Source organism: Micromesistius poutassou, assembly GCF_964030765.1.
Source record: "Micromesistius poutassou genome assembly, chromosome: 15".
Lineage (NCBI taxonomy): Eukaryota > Metazoa > Chordata > Actinopteri > Gadiformes > Gadidae > Micromesistius > Micromesistius poutassou.
The window spans coordinates 15,094,541-15,115,937 of record NC_140285.1 but is presented as its reverse complement, the minus strand read 5'-3'; the positions used below and the strand labels follow the sequence as shown (position 1 = coordinate 15,115,937).

Below are 21,397 nucleotides of genomic sequence, written 5' to 3'. Positions count from 1 at the left end.
GGATTAGGGTGATCAGGAGTGCAATGAATGCCATAATTTACATACATGCATAAATACAAGCAAAACATGTTAAATCTGTGATGGGGTGCTGGCCGCTCTATTGCGTACGCAGCTCGAGTCGGCGGCGCTAAAGCAGGGAGACGCGTCGGGCGTGCCGCGTGGGAGTCGCTCGAGCTCCCCACTCGCACTTGCTCACTCGCGCTCTCCGAGTCACACTCGGTCGGCGGCGCAGACGAGAAGTTCACCGAGAATCCCCTCCTTCATCCGCGACTAGGACCCGCCTGGACGTCCGTCTACACCGCTACTAACTACAACAACAAGCTCCGAGAGGAACACGGAGCGGCTGGACAGAAAGGTATCTGTTTATATTGAACATGTTTCCTCGGAAATCACGCTGTGGTTTAACCGTTAATGCTGGGTGGTTTATTATTGAAGTTAACGAGACTCAACACGATAAGACGGCCGCACTCAAACTTTGGCACATCCTCAGTCTGGAGGGGTAGCCTGGTGTGGTCTGCCTGCTCGATAAGCTAAGGATTGATATCGTGTTGACGCGTTAATTGACTACATGTATACAGCTCTTTTCTAACCAGTAGCCACTTAAAGCGCTTTACAATATCGCCTAACATTCACCCATTCAAACACCGAAGGCGGTGGTGAACATGCAGGGCGACAGCCAGCTCGTCAGGGGCAGTCAGGGTGAGGTGCCTTGCTCAGGGACACCTCGACACTCAGCTAGGATGAGCCGGGGATCGAACTAGCAATCTTCCGGTTACCAGCCAACCCGATCTACCTCGTGCATGACTCGTACACCTACATTGATAAGGTGGGCTTATTAATAACTAGTTATAAAAGCAGAGAGTGGCACTCCTGCTCATCATATCGTGCAGTACAGTGGGCCATGTTTATTTCTGAATGTCCAGCCTCTGCGTTCTTGAATTACGTCTGGGAACTCAGCTCCTGCTATTTAGGGCTGGTGTGGAATTCAAACTACACTGTGGATTTTGGGTTTAAGGGATCCTGCTTTGGTTGTTAACTAGAATAAAGCGATAATTACTGTCAGGTATCATTTGGAATGTCATTAGAAATTGAGATGCAGTAATGAGCATTAGTAGTAGAGTAGTAATGTGTGTATTGTTGGAATGAAATGAATACAAATGTAGTTCTGCACGTTTAATTCGATTTGTGTTTTGTGAAACACCAAGGGAGCATCGTTGGTGATTGACTATTTCTGAGCTGTCAAACCAAGCACCCCACCTCATCCATATATTGACAATAGAGGGTAGAGGTGTATTTTTTTCTAACACGTGTCACACCTTTTCTATAATCTTTCAATATCTGTTGCAATGTATTCCTTTTGTTTACTTGTATAAGTAAACTAATGAATACATGCTCTGAAATCTAGAAAATCAAACCTGCATTTAGCTCTGCTGGAAGAAAACACACACACACACACACACACACACACACACACACACACACACACACACACACACACACACACACACACACACACAGCGGTATTCTGTAGCAGCACAAGAGCTTCAAGCAGCCAAATCGATAAAGTAGTGAGGTCATTCTGCCCATGGTAACTGTTTACATCAGAAATAGAGGGAGCATGACAAATAGAAATGAACCCATTTAATGCATCATACCCTGCATCCCGCTGTGCAATCACGCAAGCTGTAGTAACTTACCAGCCTTTATTATTCTTTAACAAATGTTAAATTTGCTTTTATTTTTTGACCATGTTTTTATTATTGACCATGACACATTTGTTCCTTTAGCAGGCCTGCTCTCTCCTGGGATATGGTGGATTATATTGGTTATCTATACATGTAATGTAAACCAATTGGTATTGCTTATTGAGGCCGATCTCACAAGAGCAACTTGCTTGTCAAATGACTCAGTACCCCCACGTCTTGGGGCAGGTTTAACTCTGCGAGGATTTCTCCACTGCCTCCACAAAAACATCTAGCCCTTACATAAGCCATGCCCCAGTCAGACCCGGAGATGAGCCATGCTCCTTTTGAAGCCAAGAGGCAAGGAACGCTTCGCCCACATTCTACCGCAGAAAACGCTGTGATTCATACTTTAGTGCTCATGGTGCGCACGTCTTTCAACACTTCACTCCACTCTTTGTAGACCTACTTAGCAGCGTTGCATGCTGCTCATAATTTCAACATGTACACCCGCCCTACAGGAAGATATGTTGCAACAGCAGTGGGGGCAAGCAGCAGCCACAGCAAGCTTCTGCCCTTTTATAATAAGTGAAATATAATCTTTTAAGAGGTTGTTTTTTTTGTTCCACCCAGAGGGAGAGTGAAGGCTGGTGCTTGAGTTCAGGCCTCGGCCCTGCAAGTGACCTTTTGAGCAAACATGCCATTTATAGTTAAGGGAGTATTCCCTTGTTCATGAGTCACAGTAGCATCTGCATGCCTGATGCACTTTCAGTGTCAGAGCGTCTGTCCAGAGGCAGAAAAAGTGTCTGACAGCGTGGGAGGAACAAGAGAAGTCAGGGAGGACCCCCCCCCCCCCCACACCACCACCACCACCACCACCTCCCACTACCTGAGGTGGTTAGTCACCCGTGTCGAGGTTCAGACAGCTGCTGATGAAGGGACCTGTTTTCCATGGAAACCACGCAGAGCCAACCCTTATATAACACGCAGGCCGCCACACATCGAGAGGGGAAGCGAGAGAGACAGTGTGTGTGTCGTGTTTCTTTGTCGTTTTGTAGTTTTCGTGTTTTTCTTTTTTTAAACATAGCCTCTAACTTTTCCAGCGCAATCTCCACGAGCGCTCCGTTCAAAGGAGAACACTGAGCCGTGTTTTCCGAGCACAAAGCGAAGGGGTTCAAAGGCTCAGTCCCACCAGTGTTATAAAACGGCAGATTTCCTTGACACAAGGTGTGGGCGTTACGACAGCTTGTACAAACACCAGCCCACACACAAAAAAGGTCATCCCTATACCTTTAGGCTGACGTTGCATAGGAAGAGTGTTTGTTTAGAATGACCACTGAGAAAGATTGGAGATGGGAAATCACTAGACACAGCTCTTGGAAAGAAAACCACCAAGCATTTGGCAATTCATTTAGCTTGTCTTCCCTTTCCACTGGTTTAATCTATTTAGAAGACTGCATGTATTTCTGTAATCATATTATTAACAATACTTTTATTTTCATTCAGGCACGGCTCAGATTCACAATCCCAATAATTATAATCCTTGATGTTTACTTATAGCCAAGAAGATCCGATTGTTCTTCTGAATCAACCATTGCCTCAGTAATGCAGTTACTGGATTCACTTACAATCTCGGTTCCAATTTAATTTAAAACATTAATGGGTTCTCCATTCAAAGATACGATGGCAACACTATATTGTACAGTATGTAAACACACACACACACACGCACACGCACACGCACACACACACACACACACACACACAGCATCCAACCAGGGCCTGCCAAAACGGTGCTCTGCAGCGTAATCTCAGTGAGAGGCAGAAGCAGGTGGTCATACACTGTGTATTACAGAGGTTAACAACGCACACACATTCCACGGTCAGGCCGACCAAATCTCTCCCCAGCCATAGTGCCCAGATTTGGTTTATTTGAGCGCCTGCCAGTTTGAATCCCGCAGAGCTGCCCCTGTGGGTTTAGATTGGTTTACAGTGCCTTCCTATCAGGATTGTGTCACACAACTGATATTGAAAACACTACACACCCTTGTGTGTGATACTTCTTGGTCCACAGTGCGGCCCAAAGCGTGAGGTGTCCTTCCTGAATTCGAGTCTCGTTCTGCGGGGGTCTTCCGGCGCTGCTCCCTCATTGGCGGCGGTGATCTCCACTCTCCACGTCAACGTTGTGCAAATAATTATCCAATCAGGAAGAGAGGAATTGGATTATGCGTATGGGGGGCGGTAATGATGGTGCTCCTTTGGTGATGAGGAAACTGACATGCTGCAGCACGTTGTAGCACGTCACTGTTAAACAAAAGGAAAAATTACAAAGACGTACATGTAAGTGATATCGGGCATTTCATCAACCTGGACATGTTCATGCTAGCATTGGTGAACACATTTTAGAATATCTAAACGTTTTGAGACGGGTGCTGGGGGGAGAGTGCCCTTTGACTTCAGAGTAAAAGCCTTACTTAGGGGCTTGGTGCTCCGCTCTGAGTGGCTACACAGCCGGAGCTGCTTGGCAACACGGGACGGGGCTTTGGCAGACACTAAGTGGGGACAGCACGACCTTTTCAGAGCTCAATGCAGTGAAAGGTTCCTCCTCGAATGGAGAGGCTTGGTGTTCATTCACATATGTGTGTGAAGAGATATACACCGCTGCGTTTCATTCTCTTTATATAATATATGTTTCACTTGGTACTGCCGTTACATGTCCTGGCAGTGAAAGTCCAACTGAGATTGTACAGTATAATCTGTGTTTTAATATGTGGTCAATATTTAAGATTATAATTAAAATGTTGTGATACAGATTGATATGAACACAATCTATCTCCCTGTCTTATCTGGAGGCTTTTCATGTTGCTTTTAGGAACAAATCGTCATTAATATTTCTTTGTAGAAATGACAAATGATGTCGTACAAATGGGTTATGGCTAAAGGCCAAAGTACAATGGAAAACATTTAGATTCTGAGGGATCCCCAGTGACCAAGAACTCAGTCTGCAGCCTGACATCGTTCTTAATAGACTCAGACCCACTTTACAGCAGGCGGCCGAGACGGGTTGATATTAGGAGTGACAGTGCTGCTGCCACCACTTCAAATAGGTGTGTGTGTGTGTGTGTGTGTGTGTATGGAGGGGGGTTGGTGTGTGGGGCGGGTGGTGTGTCATCACATATATATTATGTGTTAACACCTGCCACGCAATTAATGTTTTTACTGTTGTTATTATTGTCAATAATTAATGCGTCCATTATATCTGTTTTAGACGCCAGGAAACCAAGCATTGCACTACCGGCAACAGTTCCTAGTCTATCCCTTAAAGGACTCATACATCAATTGAAGAAACTTTTGTCTTTTAGTCTATTTAGTTCTCAAACTATTTAAATGAGCTTTGTACAGAGTGTCTTATTTCAGACCATATCCCTCGGCAGTGACCAAGCAGGGGCTTGAGCATTTAAACTGTCAATCCAATCACTGCTTTCACTTGCATGCAAAATATTTGACATTTTAATATGGTCAATTTAAATATGAAAACCCCCACTGAAAGCCAATCCCTGCACTGGTTTATTGCATGCTCACTCAACGTTGTAAACCTTAAGCCGCGGTCAGAGTTGTTGTTGTTGTGTGTCTCCTGACATACCATTAGATGAACTACATTAGTAGCATCACATTAGGGCGAGAGCGGATGTCATCTGCGAGGATGTTGTCTACGTTCGCTCTCAGCCCGGGCTTGATGCGGCAGCAGTCTACTTTACCGCTGCTGCTCTGCCCCCCCCCCCCCCCCTGCATCCCCCCCCGCCCACTCTTTCCCTCCATCTCTCTCGCACTAGATTTCAATCATCTGTATCCATCTCTAGCTCACTGGCTCCTCTCTCTCGTTCCTCTCCCTCCTCCTCCTCCTCCTCCTCCTCCTCCTCCTCCTCCTCCTCCAGTGTTTGCAGGCTGACGAGCAGAGCAGTGCAGCCAGGCACCATGTCCGCCCCCGCAGACCCAGAGGTGAAGGAACTGAATCCAGTGGACTTCATCCAGCTGCAGCAGTACATTGAATGTGGGTAATGGGGAGGATGGGGAGGCTGGAGGTGGGTGGGGGGGTTAGTGGCAGGTGGCTCTCACACCACTCCCACACCATATCACAGAAGCACAGAAACACTCGCTGTTTTTATTGATTTTTTTATAGATGCGGTCTTCTTGCATTACACCACAGGTTCCAAATGGCTTTTTTTTATCATCTGTGTGCGCACATTATCTTTCCTACTTTATATTGGTTCCTTAACGAGAGTAAGTTGTAAATGAGTCGTTTTCTGTGTGTGTGTGTGTGTGTGTGTGTGTGTGTGTGTGGGTGGGTTGGGGGTGGTGTTTCTGTGCACATGCATTTCAAAAGTTTTGCAGTTGCACTTTCATGTGCATAAATGCCTGAGTGTGTGTAACCCGTGTGTTTCTCCTGCCAGACTGCAGCCTGAAGGTTAAAGATGTGCTGAGGGAATTCGATGCAAACGGCAGTTTGGCCCAGCACAGACACGGAGAGGTGAGGGATAGCGTGTCCTACTTGTTTTCACAGCTCCGTGGCTTTCTTCCCGGCATGCGTTTACTTAAAAGAACTGTGGGGAAGGATATAAAACAAACTACAGGTGATGGAGGACTGGAGGTGAATATATTTAGGCAAAGGTGTTGGGTGTTGGTGCCTCTGGGGTGTTGAATGTCCTCAAATGAAAAAGGACTTTGAGGACGGATGGCGCTGCCTTGGAGGAATGAGCGTGAAACCAAGGTTGCAAATGGAACTGACCTCCCGTTTTGTGCAGCCGCAGCATAAACTAGCTAAGTACTATGCTGGCGGCCCCCGTGCAGACTAAGCTTGAACGTGATTGAATAAGATCTAGTCTAGTTGCACTTCTATAGATCATCAGATGACAGCCGCCCTCGGGTCCGTGGAGAAATCAACCCCTTTCAGCGAATATGCTAATTAAAACACTCCCTAACAAGACAGTAGATTGAAGAAGATATTGATCCGTGATTTAGGACCAATACATCTGATTGCCTGCCGGGATCGAGCGCTTGATATTGTAATGAAGCTCTGCAAAGCGTTCCAGCGCCACATTGCATTGGTGCGCTGTAATGTTCCCACTCTTCCCCAGCCTGTTTTTGTACCAAACCCTGCGGTGATTTAGTAGAGGGCAGCGGCGGCCGTCCCAGCAGGGGAATAATGGAATGTCAACAAGAAGTGGATTTCTGGTTCATCGATTCCAAGGGAGTCAGGCTTCGTTAGCCCTGAGCTGCTAGTGTTCTGAGGAATGGAAATATCAGGACACACAGATGGCCTGGCAGTTTTTTTCTTGTGTGTTTGTTCATGCTACCCCATCTTTTGAAGAGCGACATCCAAAAGATTAAAAAGTAAACGGGGAGATGGCGGGGGGGAAGTGTGAGTCACTGGACATTACACAAACACACACACACTTTTGGCACAAAGCATTTTGGCAAAATAGCAGTAATTCTGAATCCTGTTTAATTGTAGTCTCCAAACCCAGAGAAGACACATTCATAAAATACCCAGAGGCATCCTTTGACAGCAAGGACGTCTCTAGTTCTGTCAGCCTCTTGTTATATTGCATTTTGCTTCCAGCAGACCACTATGTACCATTTTATTGTAGAATCTGAAGGAGTAGGAGCTTGCATAACAACACTTCCAGTTCAAACAATTGTTTCAAGGTCACTAAAAATTTCAATGATAATAATTAATCAGCATCAACATCGAACCGAGAAAAAAGATCGAAAACCATAAACGCAAGCATGGTCTAACTCCTCCCACTTATGGAGGACACCTCCATAACCCGCTGCTCCGCCTCTCTGCAGCGCATCAACGAGGAGGGCTTCCGTCTCTTCCTGAAGACGTACCTGGAGGTGGAGGACCTCCCCATGGACCTCTGCCAGAGGCTCTTCTGCTCCTTTGAGAACTCTCAGTCGGCCCAGGACGACAGCGCTAGTGAGCTCATGCAGTGCCCGGCACAGCCATAAACAACCCCTTCATTCTCTCCCTCTGTCGCTCTGTCTCCTAGACAGCAGCACCCCCCCCCCCCCCCCCCCCCGCACCCCTTAGAATGCATTCTAATGTGTAGGCTCTTTCACGTGACATCACTGGTGTAATATGTATTCATGTGGGTGGCGGTTCAGCATGTGGCGTATGGTGGCTGTGGCTAATCGCTCCCCCGTCTCCTCCTGTCTCCTCCCCGCCCGTAGAAGAGGTTTATTTGAAGGACGTCTCGTGTTACTTCTCCCTGCTGGAGGATGGTCAACCCAGGGACAAGCTGGAATGTGAGCCTCTGTTCTTCTCTCTCTCTCACTCTCTCACTCTCTCACTCTCTCTCTCTCACACACACACACACACACACACACACATCTTGACTGTCATTGGTCCATCTGGCTCTCATTCTTCTTCGTCTCATTCTTCTTTTTCTCCTCCCTAAGTTGCCTTCAAGCTCTATGACCGGGATGGTAACGGGGTCCTGGACAGCTCTGTGAGTACAGTGCTTCTGTAGTCACGCCCACAGTGGTCCGTCCCGTCCCTTGGTTCCACTGAGTGCGTGCCGCTCTGGATCCTGCAGTGCGTCGGTTCAATGTGTTGATTGGTTGCCTCTCCACGCCCACAGGAGGTGGACCGGATCATTGCCCAGATGATGCACGCCGCAGACTACCTGGGATGGGATGTGTCCGAACTCAGACCTGTGAGTCCCCTGTGGGCTCTGGGCCACATCCTTCCTCTTAACACAGGGTTAGATTAGTCACAGGGCCCTTTAAAATGATCAGTACACCGGGGATAGCTTCTTGTATATACAATGCTAAGCACTGTGCTGACATTGTACCAATCGAACATAACTCATCACAAGAAAATGTCAACTTGAGGGGACCACACCGGTCTGTGTGGTCAAACCATCGTTACTGTCTCTCCTGGCTCCCCTAAAACATCAGTTATCACTATTATCTGTCAAATTCACTCCATTGTGCCTGTCCTGCCTAGAGCATTACGCGCCTGCTGTGAATGTAAACAATAGTGATACAGCACTTTGGTCTTTGTTATTAGACATTTCGTAAAGGGCTTGTATGGTGATTCACGGTTGTCAACAAACTCAGCACTGACTGACGCACCTTGATTCCAGAAGACCAAAGTACTGTCTGGCTGTTTACGAGTCGTTTTGACTGATTACTTTGGTACTGAATGTTTAATCGGGTGCAGTGACTATGTTTTGATGTGTTTCACCCAGGCCAGTATTGTCTTTTAATTGATTAGTTGTATGACACAATTATGAATGCAAAACAATACAATACAATACAATACAGACATAGTCCTCTTTCGACACATTACATCATAAAATTCTTCCTCGTGTGTGTTCCACAAAACCAATATGGAACAATAAAAACCTGTTACTCATTTTCCAGTGATAACATCTTGGGTACAACTGTCTGCCCACATGGAGATTATAATCACATAGTCGGGTAACCTGTTTAGGGCCTTTCAGACTGACACACATCCACACACACACACACAGTACACACACAGTGTGCACGTGCATGAACGTGTGCGTGAGTGCTGATCCAGAGTTGACGGCAGGACTCTGGTGTCTCCCAGGTGCTGAAGGACATGATGGTGGCCATCGACGCTGACAGCAGCGGCACCGTGTCCCTGGACGAGTGGGTGGAGGGGGGCATGAACAACATCCCGCTGCTGGTTCTGCTGGGGCTGAAGGTACAGCACACACCCAGCCCCCAGGAAGCACGGCGTGCATGGCTGGCTGCGCTACGTGTTGTTGAGAAACCAGGGAAAAGGAAGCTGTGGTTCCTCGTGTTTGGGGCCCGCACGTCCCTTGTTATTTTCTACAGACTCTGTTTTTCAACAGGGCGCGGTCGTACGCCCAGAACCATCGAGGAGCCGTGAGGTTTACCGTGAATTAATTACTTAGTTTGCATGACTAACTGACAATCTTGTCTATTCTTTTTTATAAATGAATTAACTACAACCACAATAGTTTGCTAAACACGGGTATTATTTCACACACGATTCTCCTTGGAGACACCATTTGGCAGGACGGCTTTGGCGCAGGCTTGTCTTGGTATCCAGAGAGTATGTTCATCTCCTAAAGCGCCGTTCTGTCGGCGCATTGTTCTGCAGAAGGGTCCCTTCCTCCTGCTGTGAAGCCATCTGCAGGCAGCCCGGGCCCACCAGACAGGCTCTGTGAGCGCACCGAGCCTCCGCCACAATGCCAGGGATTTCCCCTCAGGCTATTTCCAGACACCCGTACAGCCAAGCCTCTGGCGGAGGCCCTGCGTGGGCGGCACTCCGCACACGGCTTCCCAAAGTTCACTGGAGCGCTGGCTAGACTGTCGGATGTCGGGGATACTGTCCATAACGTCAGTGATGTCACTGGTTAATAATGGTCACAGAGTTTTCTGAAACCTCTTTGCTTCCGGACAACACGCAAAAAATGCTCAGACTAATTCCAGTATCTTTGGCGGTGCGGGGCCTGTGACGAGCCCGTCCAATAATACATGAAGTGTGAAGTGGACGGCCTGCCTGTCTGCCTACCTACCTACCCGGCTAGCCACACAAACTCTGCCCGTGTGCTTACTGCCCATGAGTCATCACCGTGGCTAGGTGGGCCGTGACTAAAGCCAGCAGAGCAGCTCCGGTGTTTGGGAGAAGTTGCTTCAGAGGGAAGCCTGAGGGATGGGTGGCATTCTTTCAGTTGGAAAATTTTAAAATCGAGCTTACTCTGGCTTGTTTCTCCAAATTGCCTAACCTAGCCCTAAATTCCACTCCTAATTATGTTGACATGTATTAACATTTGTACTTTGTACGTGTGTGTGTGTGTGTGTGTGTGTGTGTGTGTGTATATTCGCTGTCCGGTATTAATAAAGTACATCGTAACTTGCATCTTAGATGCATTTCAGCCAATGAGATGGAATAAAACCAAACTGTGGCTGGACAGTGTTGAGAGCTTGAGAGGACTGTGGCCGGTCCCTCTGTGCTGTGTTATGATCGTGAGAGATGCCATTTGTCTGCGGCAGTCAGTGAGTGGGTGTGAAGAGCCACTGAATTGCACACCACCACACATACACACAGCAACAAATAAAAAGATCTGTATATTGAAAAAGGGGTAGTGGTGAATCTTTGTTTCCACGTATCGTAGCCGCTTCGAATGAGTTGACGTTTGCTAGAATGACTGTGAGATTTCACTGGACTCGCAATTATGGAAAAAAAAATTCAAGCTAAACCACAAACCATCAGTGTGCTCAAGGAGCTCTGGTGAAGGACTCCCATGACACCGTTGTCTTTGCTCTTGCAGATGACCCAGAAGGACGGGCAGCACCTTTGGAGAATGAAGCATTTCAACAAGCCCGTTTACTGCAACGTGTGCCATAACATGCTGCTGGGACTGAGGAAACAGGGTCTGTGCTGCACCTGTGAGTACCCCACTGCACCACTAGAGGGCAGCAGTGCAACACTTTTCTTCCTGGAAAGTTTTTATGTAGACTTTCATAGTGAATGTAAGTCTTGTGTTTTGTTGAACAGGTTGTAAATACACAGTCCACGGCCGCTGTGCTAACCGGAGCACGGCTCCCTGCACCAGGACTTACGTCAAGTCCAAGAAAGAAACCGGGGTATTTTCACATTCATGTTCACAGATAACCCACTAGAACGCATTGTTACGAAAGCGTGTTGCGTGTAGCACGAGTGGTGAAGGGTTAACACCTGTTGTTGTTGTTGTTGTTGTTGTTGTTCCAGGTCCCAGCGCATGACTGGGTGATCGGCAACTGCGACTCGGGGAAGTGTGACAAATGCCAGAAGAAGATAAAGAGCTACCAGGGCCTCTTGGGCAAACACTGTGTCTGGTGCCACACCATGGTACGCTTAGGACCGCCTCGCCTTTCCTCCTCCGCCGGGTTCACTTTTTCTCCATTTTCTTTTCTCAGTATCTCTGTCCGTTTGTTTCATGTTCTTCTTTCCTAAACCTTATTCCGAGGGTCTTGTTGCAACGGTTTGTTGTGAATGTCACGTGACCTCTGCTTCTCCACAGCGCCACGATGAGTGTGTGGCCCACGAGCCGGTGGAGTGCACCTGTGGGCCGCTCAGAGACCACATCCTCCCTCCCTGGGCCATATACCCCGTCATAAAGGTCAGCCACGCCCGGCTCACCTGCTCAACGGTCCTTCCTGTCTTTGTAAGACGCTCACTCTGGAGTGTCTTTATGTGCGACGATGTTCACCATTGTCTTTGTGTTCTAGGTTGCGTACTGTGCTCTTTTATGCTATTATGCTCACTATTAAGTGTATTTATGTTAGAATGCTCCCTATTTAGTGTCTTTATATGCTCGCATATGCTCTATTCAATATCTTTATATGCTAGGATGTGCACGATTGAGTGTCTCTATATGCTAGGATGCTCACTATTGATTGTATATGCTAGGATGATCTCTATTGATTGTTGATTCTGCCAGTGCAGAATCGACCCTGAGGCATGCCACTGGTATTCCCCTCAAGATTCCTCTGAAGCAAACGCTGGCTGATCTGACCGATGGTGTTCTGTCTCTGTGAAGGAGCGGCGAGGAGAGGTGAAGAACGGCTGCCCATCGGCCACAGAGGAATCTGAGCTCAACACCACGCCCGACGGCCAAGTGCTGCAGGTATTGTCCCCGCACAACGACACGGAGGCTAGGGAGGAGGAGAGGGAGGAGGAGAGGGAGGAGGCTCCACAGGGGAACTGGCGTGGCTGCGCACCGCGGGACAGGGCGAGGGCTCTGATAATAGGTGTCTCCAGGACGACCCGGCGTGGGAAAAAGTGAGAGCATAGAGTGACCGGGGCCTTCCTTGGTGCACATAAGCCGAGCACAACACGGTTATATCCGCAGGGATCTGCATTCATCAGCCGTCATTGTGTGATTCATTCAAAGTAATTTTCAATGTGTTCACAAACATGCAGTCTACCCTACATAGTCTGTCGTGACAAACAGGCCGCTGTCTGGTGTTAACCTGCACTCTGCTCTGAATGCATGCTACAGACCTGCACCCTGGGTACATAGTACTTGTACTCAGTAGAGACCTTCCTTTGGCACCAGAGTGGAGTTTATTGGGAGGAAAAGCTTGTGTTCACTTTGTGATCTATGTCGTCGTGAATGAGGATATGCAAAACCACCATTTTAGAGATGCCTGTGTGTCAAACAGTTCTTATTCAAAATAATTTACAGACAGGTCCTAGGGTCTTTATATTTTGTCGCTGGGATCATGCTGAAACTTGTATTCAATACAAAAGAGTTTGGCAATGGTGCAAATACCATAACCGAGTACAGATTGAGAAGAAAGGAGATGTTTTGTGTGACGACAATGCTCTGCCTGAAGTCCTTCATCTGTTGTTAGCGTGTGTTTGATGAACATTATGTGTTCCGTATGGGGTGTGTCCCGTACCCTGTGGCTTTGTCTGTAGGCCATGACATCACCACAGTGTTTTCTGATCAGCTCAGCGGGACACTAGTAGAGTCTCAACGCTTCAGACTACAGCCCCACAACATACAACGTCATTTCTCCAGAGTTAGGGTGTCAAGTACAGCTTGTACCAAGTGATGCAATAAGGAGGTAACTATTTGGGATGTTGCAAAAAATAAGAGAATTGAAAATAAGAATTGATACTGTGGTTACTTTGTGACTACTGGGTACCTGATATATTTGTTCAGGGTTAGGTATGAACATACAACTCTGGATGTTTCAGGGTCGATGGAGTGGTGACTTCTAGCCTGGTTCCGCCCGCCTCCGTACTTCCGCTCAATTTTCATTTCACTTCAGTACTAGGTCTGGGAGTGCTGTATGTTTGAACGATTTCTTTTCCCTCAAGTTTGTCCCTCCAATCAGCGAACAGGAGGCGCGGCCTGAGAACAGTGACGTACAGGTCGTGCGCGAGTTTCAGTTGTAGTCAAACGAATACCAGGAAACAGCAGGAAGACCATGGAGAAAGCTATTTGGTCTGTTGTGGAAACTCTGCCGAATAATTAAAGCCGGATTTTTTTTTTTTGTTGGTGGTCAAGATGTGGCGCTTCTTCCCACGGGATTCGGGAAAAGTTTAATTTTCCAGCTGGCTCCGTTAGTGGTGAAGGAGTTTGCTAAGCATGAAATACGTCACGACCAAACGTTAGCGATTGGTTAAGGCAGATCTGGAGTGGCACTGGGCAGAGCCAATAGGTTTTAAACTTCAACAGGACCCGCCTTAAAGTGAGAAATCGTTTGTCTCTATAGCAGTTCTAGACCATCGGTGTGAATGAAATGAGTATGAAGGTCTAGTTAGGACTAGGCTAGGTGACTTCTGCAACAATGTGATTTTATTTAGGAATGTCCTTAATTACCAACAAACAGACAAACTAAATTGTGCCTTTATAATTTTGGGTATTTAAAAGCGTGGTGCATCTGTCCATTTACCTCCGAACCGTCCTGGGGACAGTGTATTATCAATTGCCATGACAACACACTTTCCCCTGGACCTTTGTCATGGACACTGTCGGCCATGACAAAGGTCCAGAGGAAACGGTACAAACTGGAGCCATTGTCACGTTTGTACTGTAAGGAGCCCTCGCTGGTCCCTGGAGGAGTCCGATAGCATCCGTCCATTCATGTCCAGCCCCGCCCACAGCCTTCCCCTCAGCACCACCTCACAGACTGCAGCGTGGGGCACCTGATTATGAGGAGCAATAATGATCAACTCACAGCAATAAATAGCAACCACTGGACTGAGAGGTGTGAGGGTGCCACGCCCAGGCGCTCACCAGTGCTTCGTCTGTACCCCCTTCCACGCGCCTGAGAGCCAAGGTTCAATCATCAGTTTGAGAGACATAATCGTTTGTGAGACATTTTATACTTGATATATTGTAGGCTACATAATGCATACAAACATTGTTATATTTCACATTGGCGCAATATTCCATCTGGCAAAGCTATGTTTGGATTGCGGTTCTGTGGTCCACAGAATTGCCTTTGTTGGTATTTCATGTCACGTCTTTTCTGTCTCTGGCGGATGGGGGCTTGAGTCTGTTCATTCAGCACGGGTGGAGCCTTTGTCCTGTCAGTCGTTTTCTGCACAACTGTTTTTCTATCTATCTGCCTTGTTATTACATAGACGAGGGGCTTGCGTGTCTGGCATCTAACTCATGATGGTTTTGCTTCTCTGTTGTACAGATCAGCCCAGTGGCCAACACCCATCCTCTCCTGGTGTTTGTGAACCCTAAAAGTGGAGGGAAGCAGGGCGAAAAGTGGGTCACTGGAAGTCTATGGATGTTGAATATGAATTTGAAGCGTAAATGTTTCAGTCGCCTCACTCCTTCCCTTGTTCTGCGTCAGGGTGCTGAGGAAGTTCCAGTACCTGCTGAACCCACGGCAGGTCTTCAACCTGCTGAACGGGGGACCTGCAGCAGGGTGAGGCGTCAGCCACAAGCCGAGCTAGATTGTTAACGTTGAGCACAAGTCAAAACTTTGGTGTCGTTTTCTAAAGTGGAGTCTAAATGTTAGGATGAACCACATTTCTAAATGGATTTGTGGAGCAAACGATCTCTTAAGCCCCTTTGATACCAAAAATAGAATGCAATTTTAGTTGCTATCTCTATTTGAAATAGCCTGTTTTTATTCAATATATTTCAGACTGAGTTTCTTCAGAAACCTGCAGGACTACAGGATCTTGGTGTGCGGGGGAGACGGCACGGTGGGCTGGATCCTGGATGCCATCGGTGAGACTGAATACAGTATACATTTAGCTCATGTATTTATTGATTTTATATATATTTCATTGACACATGTAATCTATCATCCGGTAATTATAACAGAACACTTGATGGTATACACGTTATATATGTGCCATTTGATTGAGCTATTGTAACTTTACAGCTGCTGTTTTTGCTTGTGCAACATATAGATGCTGTAGGCGGTACATGATGCAGAACAGAGGCAGTTAATGTTAATAATTAGTTAATTAAAATGTAGTTTGATGTGCTCTTGGCCAGTGACTCTGTTGCTGCAGTGACTCTGGTTAACCTGCAGGGGGTGCTAATCTGTCATTTAATGTACGGTAATCAATTCAGGGTTCTCCACAGGGTTGTTAATTAGCAAATGTGTAGACAAATATGAGCTGGCAGAACGGTCTGGTTCCCAGGCCAAGATTATTTTGGGAGAACCCTGATATAAATGGTACTCAATGTCACTTAAACACTAGCAAAATATTTCTCTTTAAGAACGCATTTTGCAACCAATGATCCTGAATATGACGCATTAGCCCTTTTTTTCTATTATTATTCTCTTTTTCCCATCCCACTGTTTAGACAAAGCAAACCTTCTGGTACGACCACCTGTAGCGGTGCTCCCACTGGGAACTGGAAATGACCTCGCGAGATGTCTCCGATGGGGAGGAGGTGAGAAAACGACTTAACACTATGCACAAACGGCGTTGACATTTCAAAGATAAAGACGTTCAGTGTGTGTGTGTGGGGTGTGTGTTGGTGTGTGTGTGTGAGGTGTGTGTTGGTGTGTGTGTGTGTGTGTGCATGTGGCGTCTGTGTGTGTGCACGTGCGTGCGTGCACGTGTGAGTCCACGTGTGTGGGCAAGCATCCCTTCAAAACAAAACAAAGGCCCAGAGTTGAGTTGAGTTTAATTGATTTAACCGGTGTCGTCCCGCCCCCCTCCCCCCCCCCGCGTCTCCCCCCCCCCAGGCTACGACGGCGTGGACCTGAGCCGGGTGCTGAAGGAGCTGGAGGGCAGCACCCCGGTGCTCATGGACCGCTGGAGCGTGCAGGTGGTGACGGACCCGGACCAGGAGGAGGGCGACCCCGTGCCCTACGAGATCATCAACAACTACTTCTCCATCGGAGTGGTGGGTTGCGCCGCGCGTTCCGCTCCAGGAACACCACACTGCGTCACCTGCCTTCTCCCGCCTCCCGTCGGGCGCCGTCTCTCTTTGTGTTTATCGTTGTTTCCTTTTTGATTGACAGGACGCCTCCATCGCGCACCGATTCCACACCATGAGGGAGAAGCATCCTCAGAAGTTTAACAGCAGGTGCGGGCAACAGCGAGACGTACTTAAACCAGGAATCGTTCTGATATTCTGATATTCTGATATTCGCCTATGTGCCAACACACTGATGATTCCCGTGACCTACCTGTTTAGCAATGAGATGCTATTATCTAGATATATGATAGCATGCATGTCTCCCATGTTTACCAGCTGTCTACACTGAATGTTATGTCTGGGGTGAATTATGCTTTGAATACAGTTGAAAGACATTTGCAAACATGTTTCTATCCATGTCAGTTTGAACTGTATGTCAGTATATTTCAAAATATGAAAGTAATTGTAAATATTAGATTATTATTATATCATTATAATTAATATTATCATACTTATTTTTTTAGTGCTGTGATCTTTGTTGGGCCACTTCTAACACTCGATTAAAAGGTCATATTTGACCTGGCTTAATTCTGAAAAGCCACTCGATGGCTCATGTTAACGTTTGGCACAGTATTTGAGGACTTAAATGCCAGTACTAAATACTAACTCTAAACTGCACGGCCTGTTTTATGTACGGATACAGAATGAAGAATAAGCTGTGGTATTTTGAATTTGCCACTTCAGAAACAATCTCTGCATCCTGCAAGAAAGTAAATGAGTGTATGACAATTGAGGTAAGAACAAATAATGATGCCTTACCAGTAATATTAATGGTAGAACAAGTCCTCAGTCAGAGAGTCTCGTTTTAATCATGTTTCATTCCCTGCCTGTCCTGTGTGTGCTCAGTGCTGTGGTCTGCCTATAGACCTGAGCAGCCTCTCCATGGAGGGGATTGCGGTTCTCAACATTCCCAGCATGCACGGCGGCTCCAACCTGTGGGGGGAGATGAAGAAGGGGGACGTGAAGGCTGCGGCGGGCCAGGAGGAGCCCGAGGTCATCGTCGACCCGGAGGTCCTCAAGGTCACCACACAAGGTACCTGACCCGGGTCACCGGGGCGCCGGACCGGGACGAGGAAGGAGACAGATGTTACGCTGCTGGTTCGATTATCCTCCTGAGGACCGTTTGATTCACGCCTCTGGTCAGGTGTTGGATTTAAACTGATCAAATGTCCTTCCTGGGCGAACCAACACATTCAGAACCACTTTGTCTATGCTTTTAAAATGTGTAATGTGATATGTAATGAAATATATTTTCAAATACTGTCAGTGACGATATAGAATGATGAAGTGAACCCCTTTCATGTCAGCGCCTCGACATAGTTGGACCCGGTGAATGTCAATCAAGCTGTTCGTACCATAGTATTCATTGATCAAACTTTGATGGATGAATAATGACGTCAACTTTGAGTTCATGAACACATGTCCCCATTTGGATTTGTGTATTTCTAAACAAGGTGTCCAACTCGTCGTATCCCTGTGATTGGCTCTGTGTCTCATGACTTCTCCCCTTGCATCCAGACGTCAGCGACCGCCGGCTGGAGGTGGTCGGCCTGGAGGGGGTCATTGAAATGGGACAGATCTACACAGGCATGAAGAGTGCAGTGAGGCTGGCCAAGACCTCACAGATCACCATCAGGTGAGCACACCACCCCCCTCCCTCCCCCCCCCCCCCCCTCACGGTCATGTCCAGACTTGTCCGGGTGATGTAATCCTGGGCACTTAGCCAATGGCTGCCCACATTGACTTTCATCACTTGCTAATCATGATCCTGAATTCTCGTTGGCATAATAGAAGTGTGCTCTTTCTTTTTCAGCAGATCTTGTTTCACAAACTAATGAGGGGTGATGAGGGGCCGATTGGTTTGTTATTTGCTCATTCTTTGTTCTGTTGCTCCTCCTTCTCAACGCTTACCAACGGTCTCAGGACAACCAAGGCCCTGCCCATGCAGATCGATGGAGAGCCCTGGATGCAGCCTCCCTGCACGGTGAGCCCTGTAGCACAAACACACACGGCTTTAGCATCCACTACAGCAAACACACGCAGGACACGGCGCTGTACACGGGGCGGACTGGGACCAACCAAAACATGGCCCGGGGCTTTATCAATGTTATGACTATAAACATGTCAAAACACACAAAACATGTTTTATATCTATATATATATATATAGAGAGAGAGAGAGAGAGAGAGAGAGAGGGCTTGCAACTCACAATGCAACACTGGGCTCTCGATGGCCAGTCGCTACTGACCGTACCAAAACAAACATGTAGCATTATGGCTCTGTAGAAGGAGTCCACAGGTTTTTCTGATATTGTGACCATGAGAACATACACATCATCTGTATTTCTATTGTGTTAAATAGCTGTTTGTGTTTTCCTTCTCTCTTTTTAGATTCACATCACACACAAGAACCAAGCCAACATGCTGATGGCCCCACAGGCCAAGTCTTCCAGCTTTTTCAGCTACAAATGAATGCCATCACATTGGTGACTATTAAGGGCTGATTATGGTCCCACGTTCACACAATGCAAGGGGGTTACGGACCCCTTACGTCCTTGCGGACCCTCCTTGCGTCCACCACAAGGGCCTGATGTGCGCCTCCAAAAAATTGTAACCTTCCGTTGAGGCTCCGCAGCCGCAAGGGCTGTGATGGTTCCGCTCACTAAAACCTGACGCAGAACCATAGACCTCTGAAGAATAAGTCCCGCCTCCGAGGCTCCCGGTTCCCTCGGTCAAATGTCTATGAGAAATAACATGGCGTTTATGAATGATCGTATATAACAAACTCTGTAGGTGGAGAAGAAGTAAAAGCTGCGTCACGTTTTGAACTACACACTTCTTCCATCTAGTTTCGACTGGCTTTTTGGATTGTCGGTGCTGTTAAAGTAGTAAACGATTATACATGCTATTTTAACGGCACTGACAATCCAAAAAGCCAGTCGAAACTAGATGGAAAATGTGTGTAGTTCAAAACGTGACTCAGCTTTTACTTCTTCTTACTTCTTCTTTAGACATTTGACCGAGGGAACCGGAGCCTCGGAGGCGGGACTTATTCTTCAGAGGTCTATAAAGGTTCACGACTGCGTCGAGGCGTCTGCATGGTCATTGCGTTGTGTGAACGTGGAACCATAATCAGCCCTTCACCCACTGACCACAAGGGGCTAAACTATTTCTCTTTGGTAAAATTCAGTTGTGAATGTTTAGGCTGAATACATAGCGTTGAATGCAGTGGTGTAAAGTACGTATGCACCAGGGAACTGCCAGTGGTCCTATCCTACAGAATCAATTAAGCATGACAAGCCTTTAAGGAATGCAACCCTGTCAATGTGGCCTTTTAGAAATGTATATGATCTTCATTCATGGGGATATCATTTTGACCAAATTTGACTCCTCTGTTGTGGTTTCATTTTAATCCCCCAATTCCTCACAAATGTATAACCATTTACCGCAACTGTGTACGACCGTCTGAAGTATTACTTTGTCAACTGAAAGCATAACTTCTAGCAAGCTTCATATGCCATTGTTTGTGCCTTTTGTTCTCTGTTGTTCATGATTTGGTTAGTTAGCCTACGTGCTCTTAATGTAGTGGGAACACACTTAGGAGGGGACTTCTAGAATAGCCTACCTCTTTTATCGCTGAAGTTTAGTTTGAACCGCTAGTATTGCCAAATTTGCATAACTCGATTCGCTTGAGAAATAATTGGAGTGTACATTTGAACCTCAATCGCAGAAGGTTAACTTTAGTTTCGGTTGTGGCTGATCTTTACTCGGTTTGAAAATAACTTTCTTTAGAATTGTATTTGTATGTTTCACTTGAATAGATTCATATAGATACTAATGGTGCAATTGGATGATGCCAGGAATGGGTAGTAATTAACGTTGGTTTACCACAGAATAGATGCCTCTAAGCCGCCGCCGCAGCCTATAGATGTCTATACCGCTTTGAATGTGCATATGTACAGCAATGCCATGCTGTATTTTATTTAGTTATTTTGAATGTGTTTATTAATAACTCATAATTTATATATTTTTTCAAAACATTTTATTTAAAACGCTCTGTAAACTGTTGTGGTATGTGTTTAAATGCTTTAATTTGCCACATATTTTTCAATTAATATTGAGAATGTTGATATTATACTGTAGTAGTGAATCAAGGTTTCAATAAACCATGATCAACTTGTTTGGTTGTAATTTATTTCTATGCATTTTTCAGTAACTAATGCTTATGGTAAGGGTTTGGTTACCCTTTTTTAATTTTGTTTCATGCATGAATCAGATGTTATTTCCAGATCACTATTATTTGTATGCTATTTGAAATATAAACTATAAATTGTACATTTCTGAATCCAAACTGTTAACTGTGTGCTCTCAATGTGTATTATGTTTTTGTTTGGAGCAAATGCGATACTGCTGTTTTTGTTTATTGATTGGTTTTTACTTTATCCTGAGTTGATTGAATTTCATCGAACCACGAAATGTTTATATGCAAAGATAAAGTACACACCGCATCGGATAAGGCGATTAGGAGCTAGAAGTTGAAGTTGACGTTGCTTTTGGTTTTAAATTAGGCTGAGAGTATGCTGCACTAGAGCGTTATCACGGTCTAACTTGTTCGGTCTACTTCCAATGAGCTGTGCGTATCAGCCAGCAGTCCCCGGAGCGAGAACAATAACAATACAATTGGAAATTTCACGAAAAAAATTGACGGATACGGTCACCCTCTGTCGGAAGTACCGCCCTCTCTCTCTCGCCA

At 46.4% G+C, this 21,397-nt stretch overlaps 1 protein-coding gene across 2 annotated transcripts; it reads left to right on the top strand.

The window, feature by feature from the left end:
- Nucleotides 1-226: 226 nt before the first annotated feature.
- On the top strand, nucleotides 227-19,459 carry dgkaa (diacylglycerol kinase, alpha a). Of its 2 annotated transcripts, none has more exons than XM_084479609.1 (24): nucleotides 227-355; nucleotides 5,618-5,733; nucleotides 6,134-6,210; nucleotides 7,533-7,662; nucleotides 7,920-7,991; nucleotides 8,145-8,194; nucleotides 8,327-8,401; nucleotides 9,304-9,420; nucleotides 11,018-11,135; nucleotides 11,245-11,333; nucleotides 11,458-11,577; nucleotides 11,750-11,848; nucleotides 12,269-12,355; nucleotides 14,889-14,962; nucleotides 15,051-15,125; nucleotides 15,348-15,433; nucleotides 16,022-16,111; nucleotides 16,410-16,570; nucleotides 16,689-16,753; nucleotides 17,289-17,379; nucleotides 17,492-17,678; nucleotides 18,164-18,281; nucleotides 18,569-18,629; nucleotides 19,036-19,459. In XM_084479609.1, exons 2-24 carry the CDS (start codon nucleotides 5,658-5,660, stop codon nucleotides 19,114-19,116), a joined length of 2,199 nt encoding a protein of 732 aa, XP_084335735.1. In that variant the 5' UTR covers nucleotides 227-355; nucleotides 5,618-5,657; the 3' UTR covers nucleotides 19,117-19,459. The 2 variants fall into 2 exon arrangements, with proteins under 2 accessions (XP_084335735.1, XP_084335734.1); XM_084479608.1 differs by having other exon boundaries at nucleotides 7,917-7,991; nucleotides 19,036-19,458.
- The last annotated feature ends 1,938 nt before the right edge of the window (nucleotides 19,460-21,397 follow it).

Coding starts and splice junctions, on each gene's coding strand:
- dgkaa (XM_084479608.1), top strand. CDS start 5,658: ATGTCCGCCCCCGCAGACCCAGAGGTGAAGGAACTGAATCCAGTGGAC. Junction 14,963..15,050: donor GGAGGGAAGCAGGGCGAAAA/GTGGGTCACTGG, acceptor GTTCTGCGTCAG/GGTGCTGAGGAAGTTCCAGT. Junction 16,571..16,688: donor ACTACTTCTCCATCGGAGTG/GTGGGTTGCGCC, acceptor TTTGATTGACAG/GACGCCTCCATCGCGCACCG.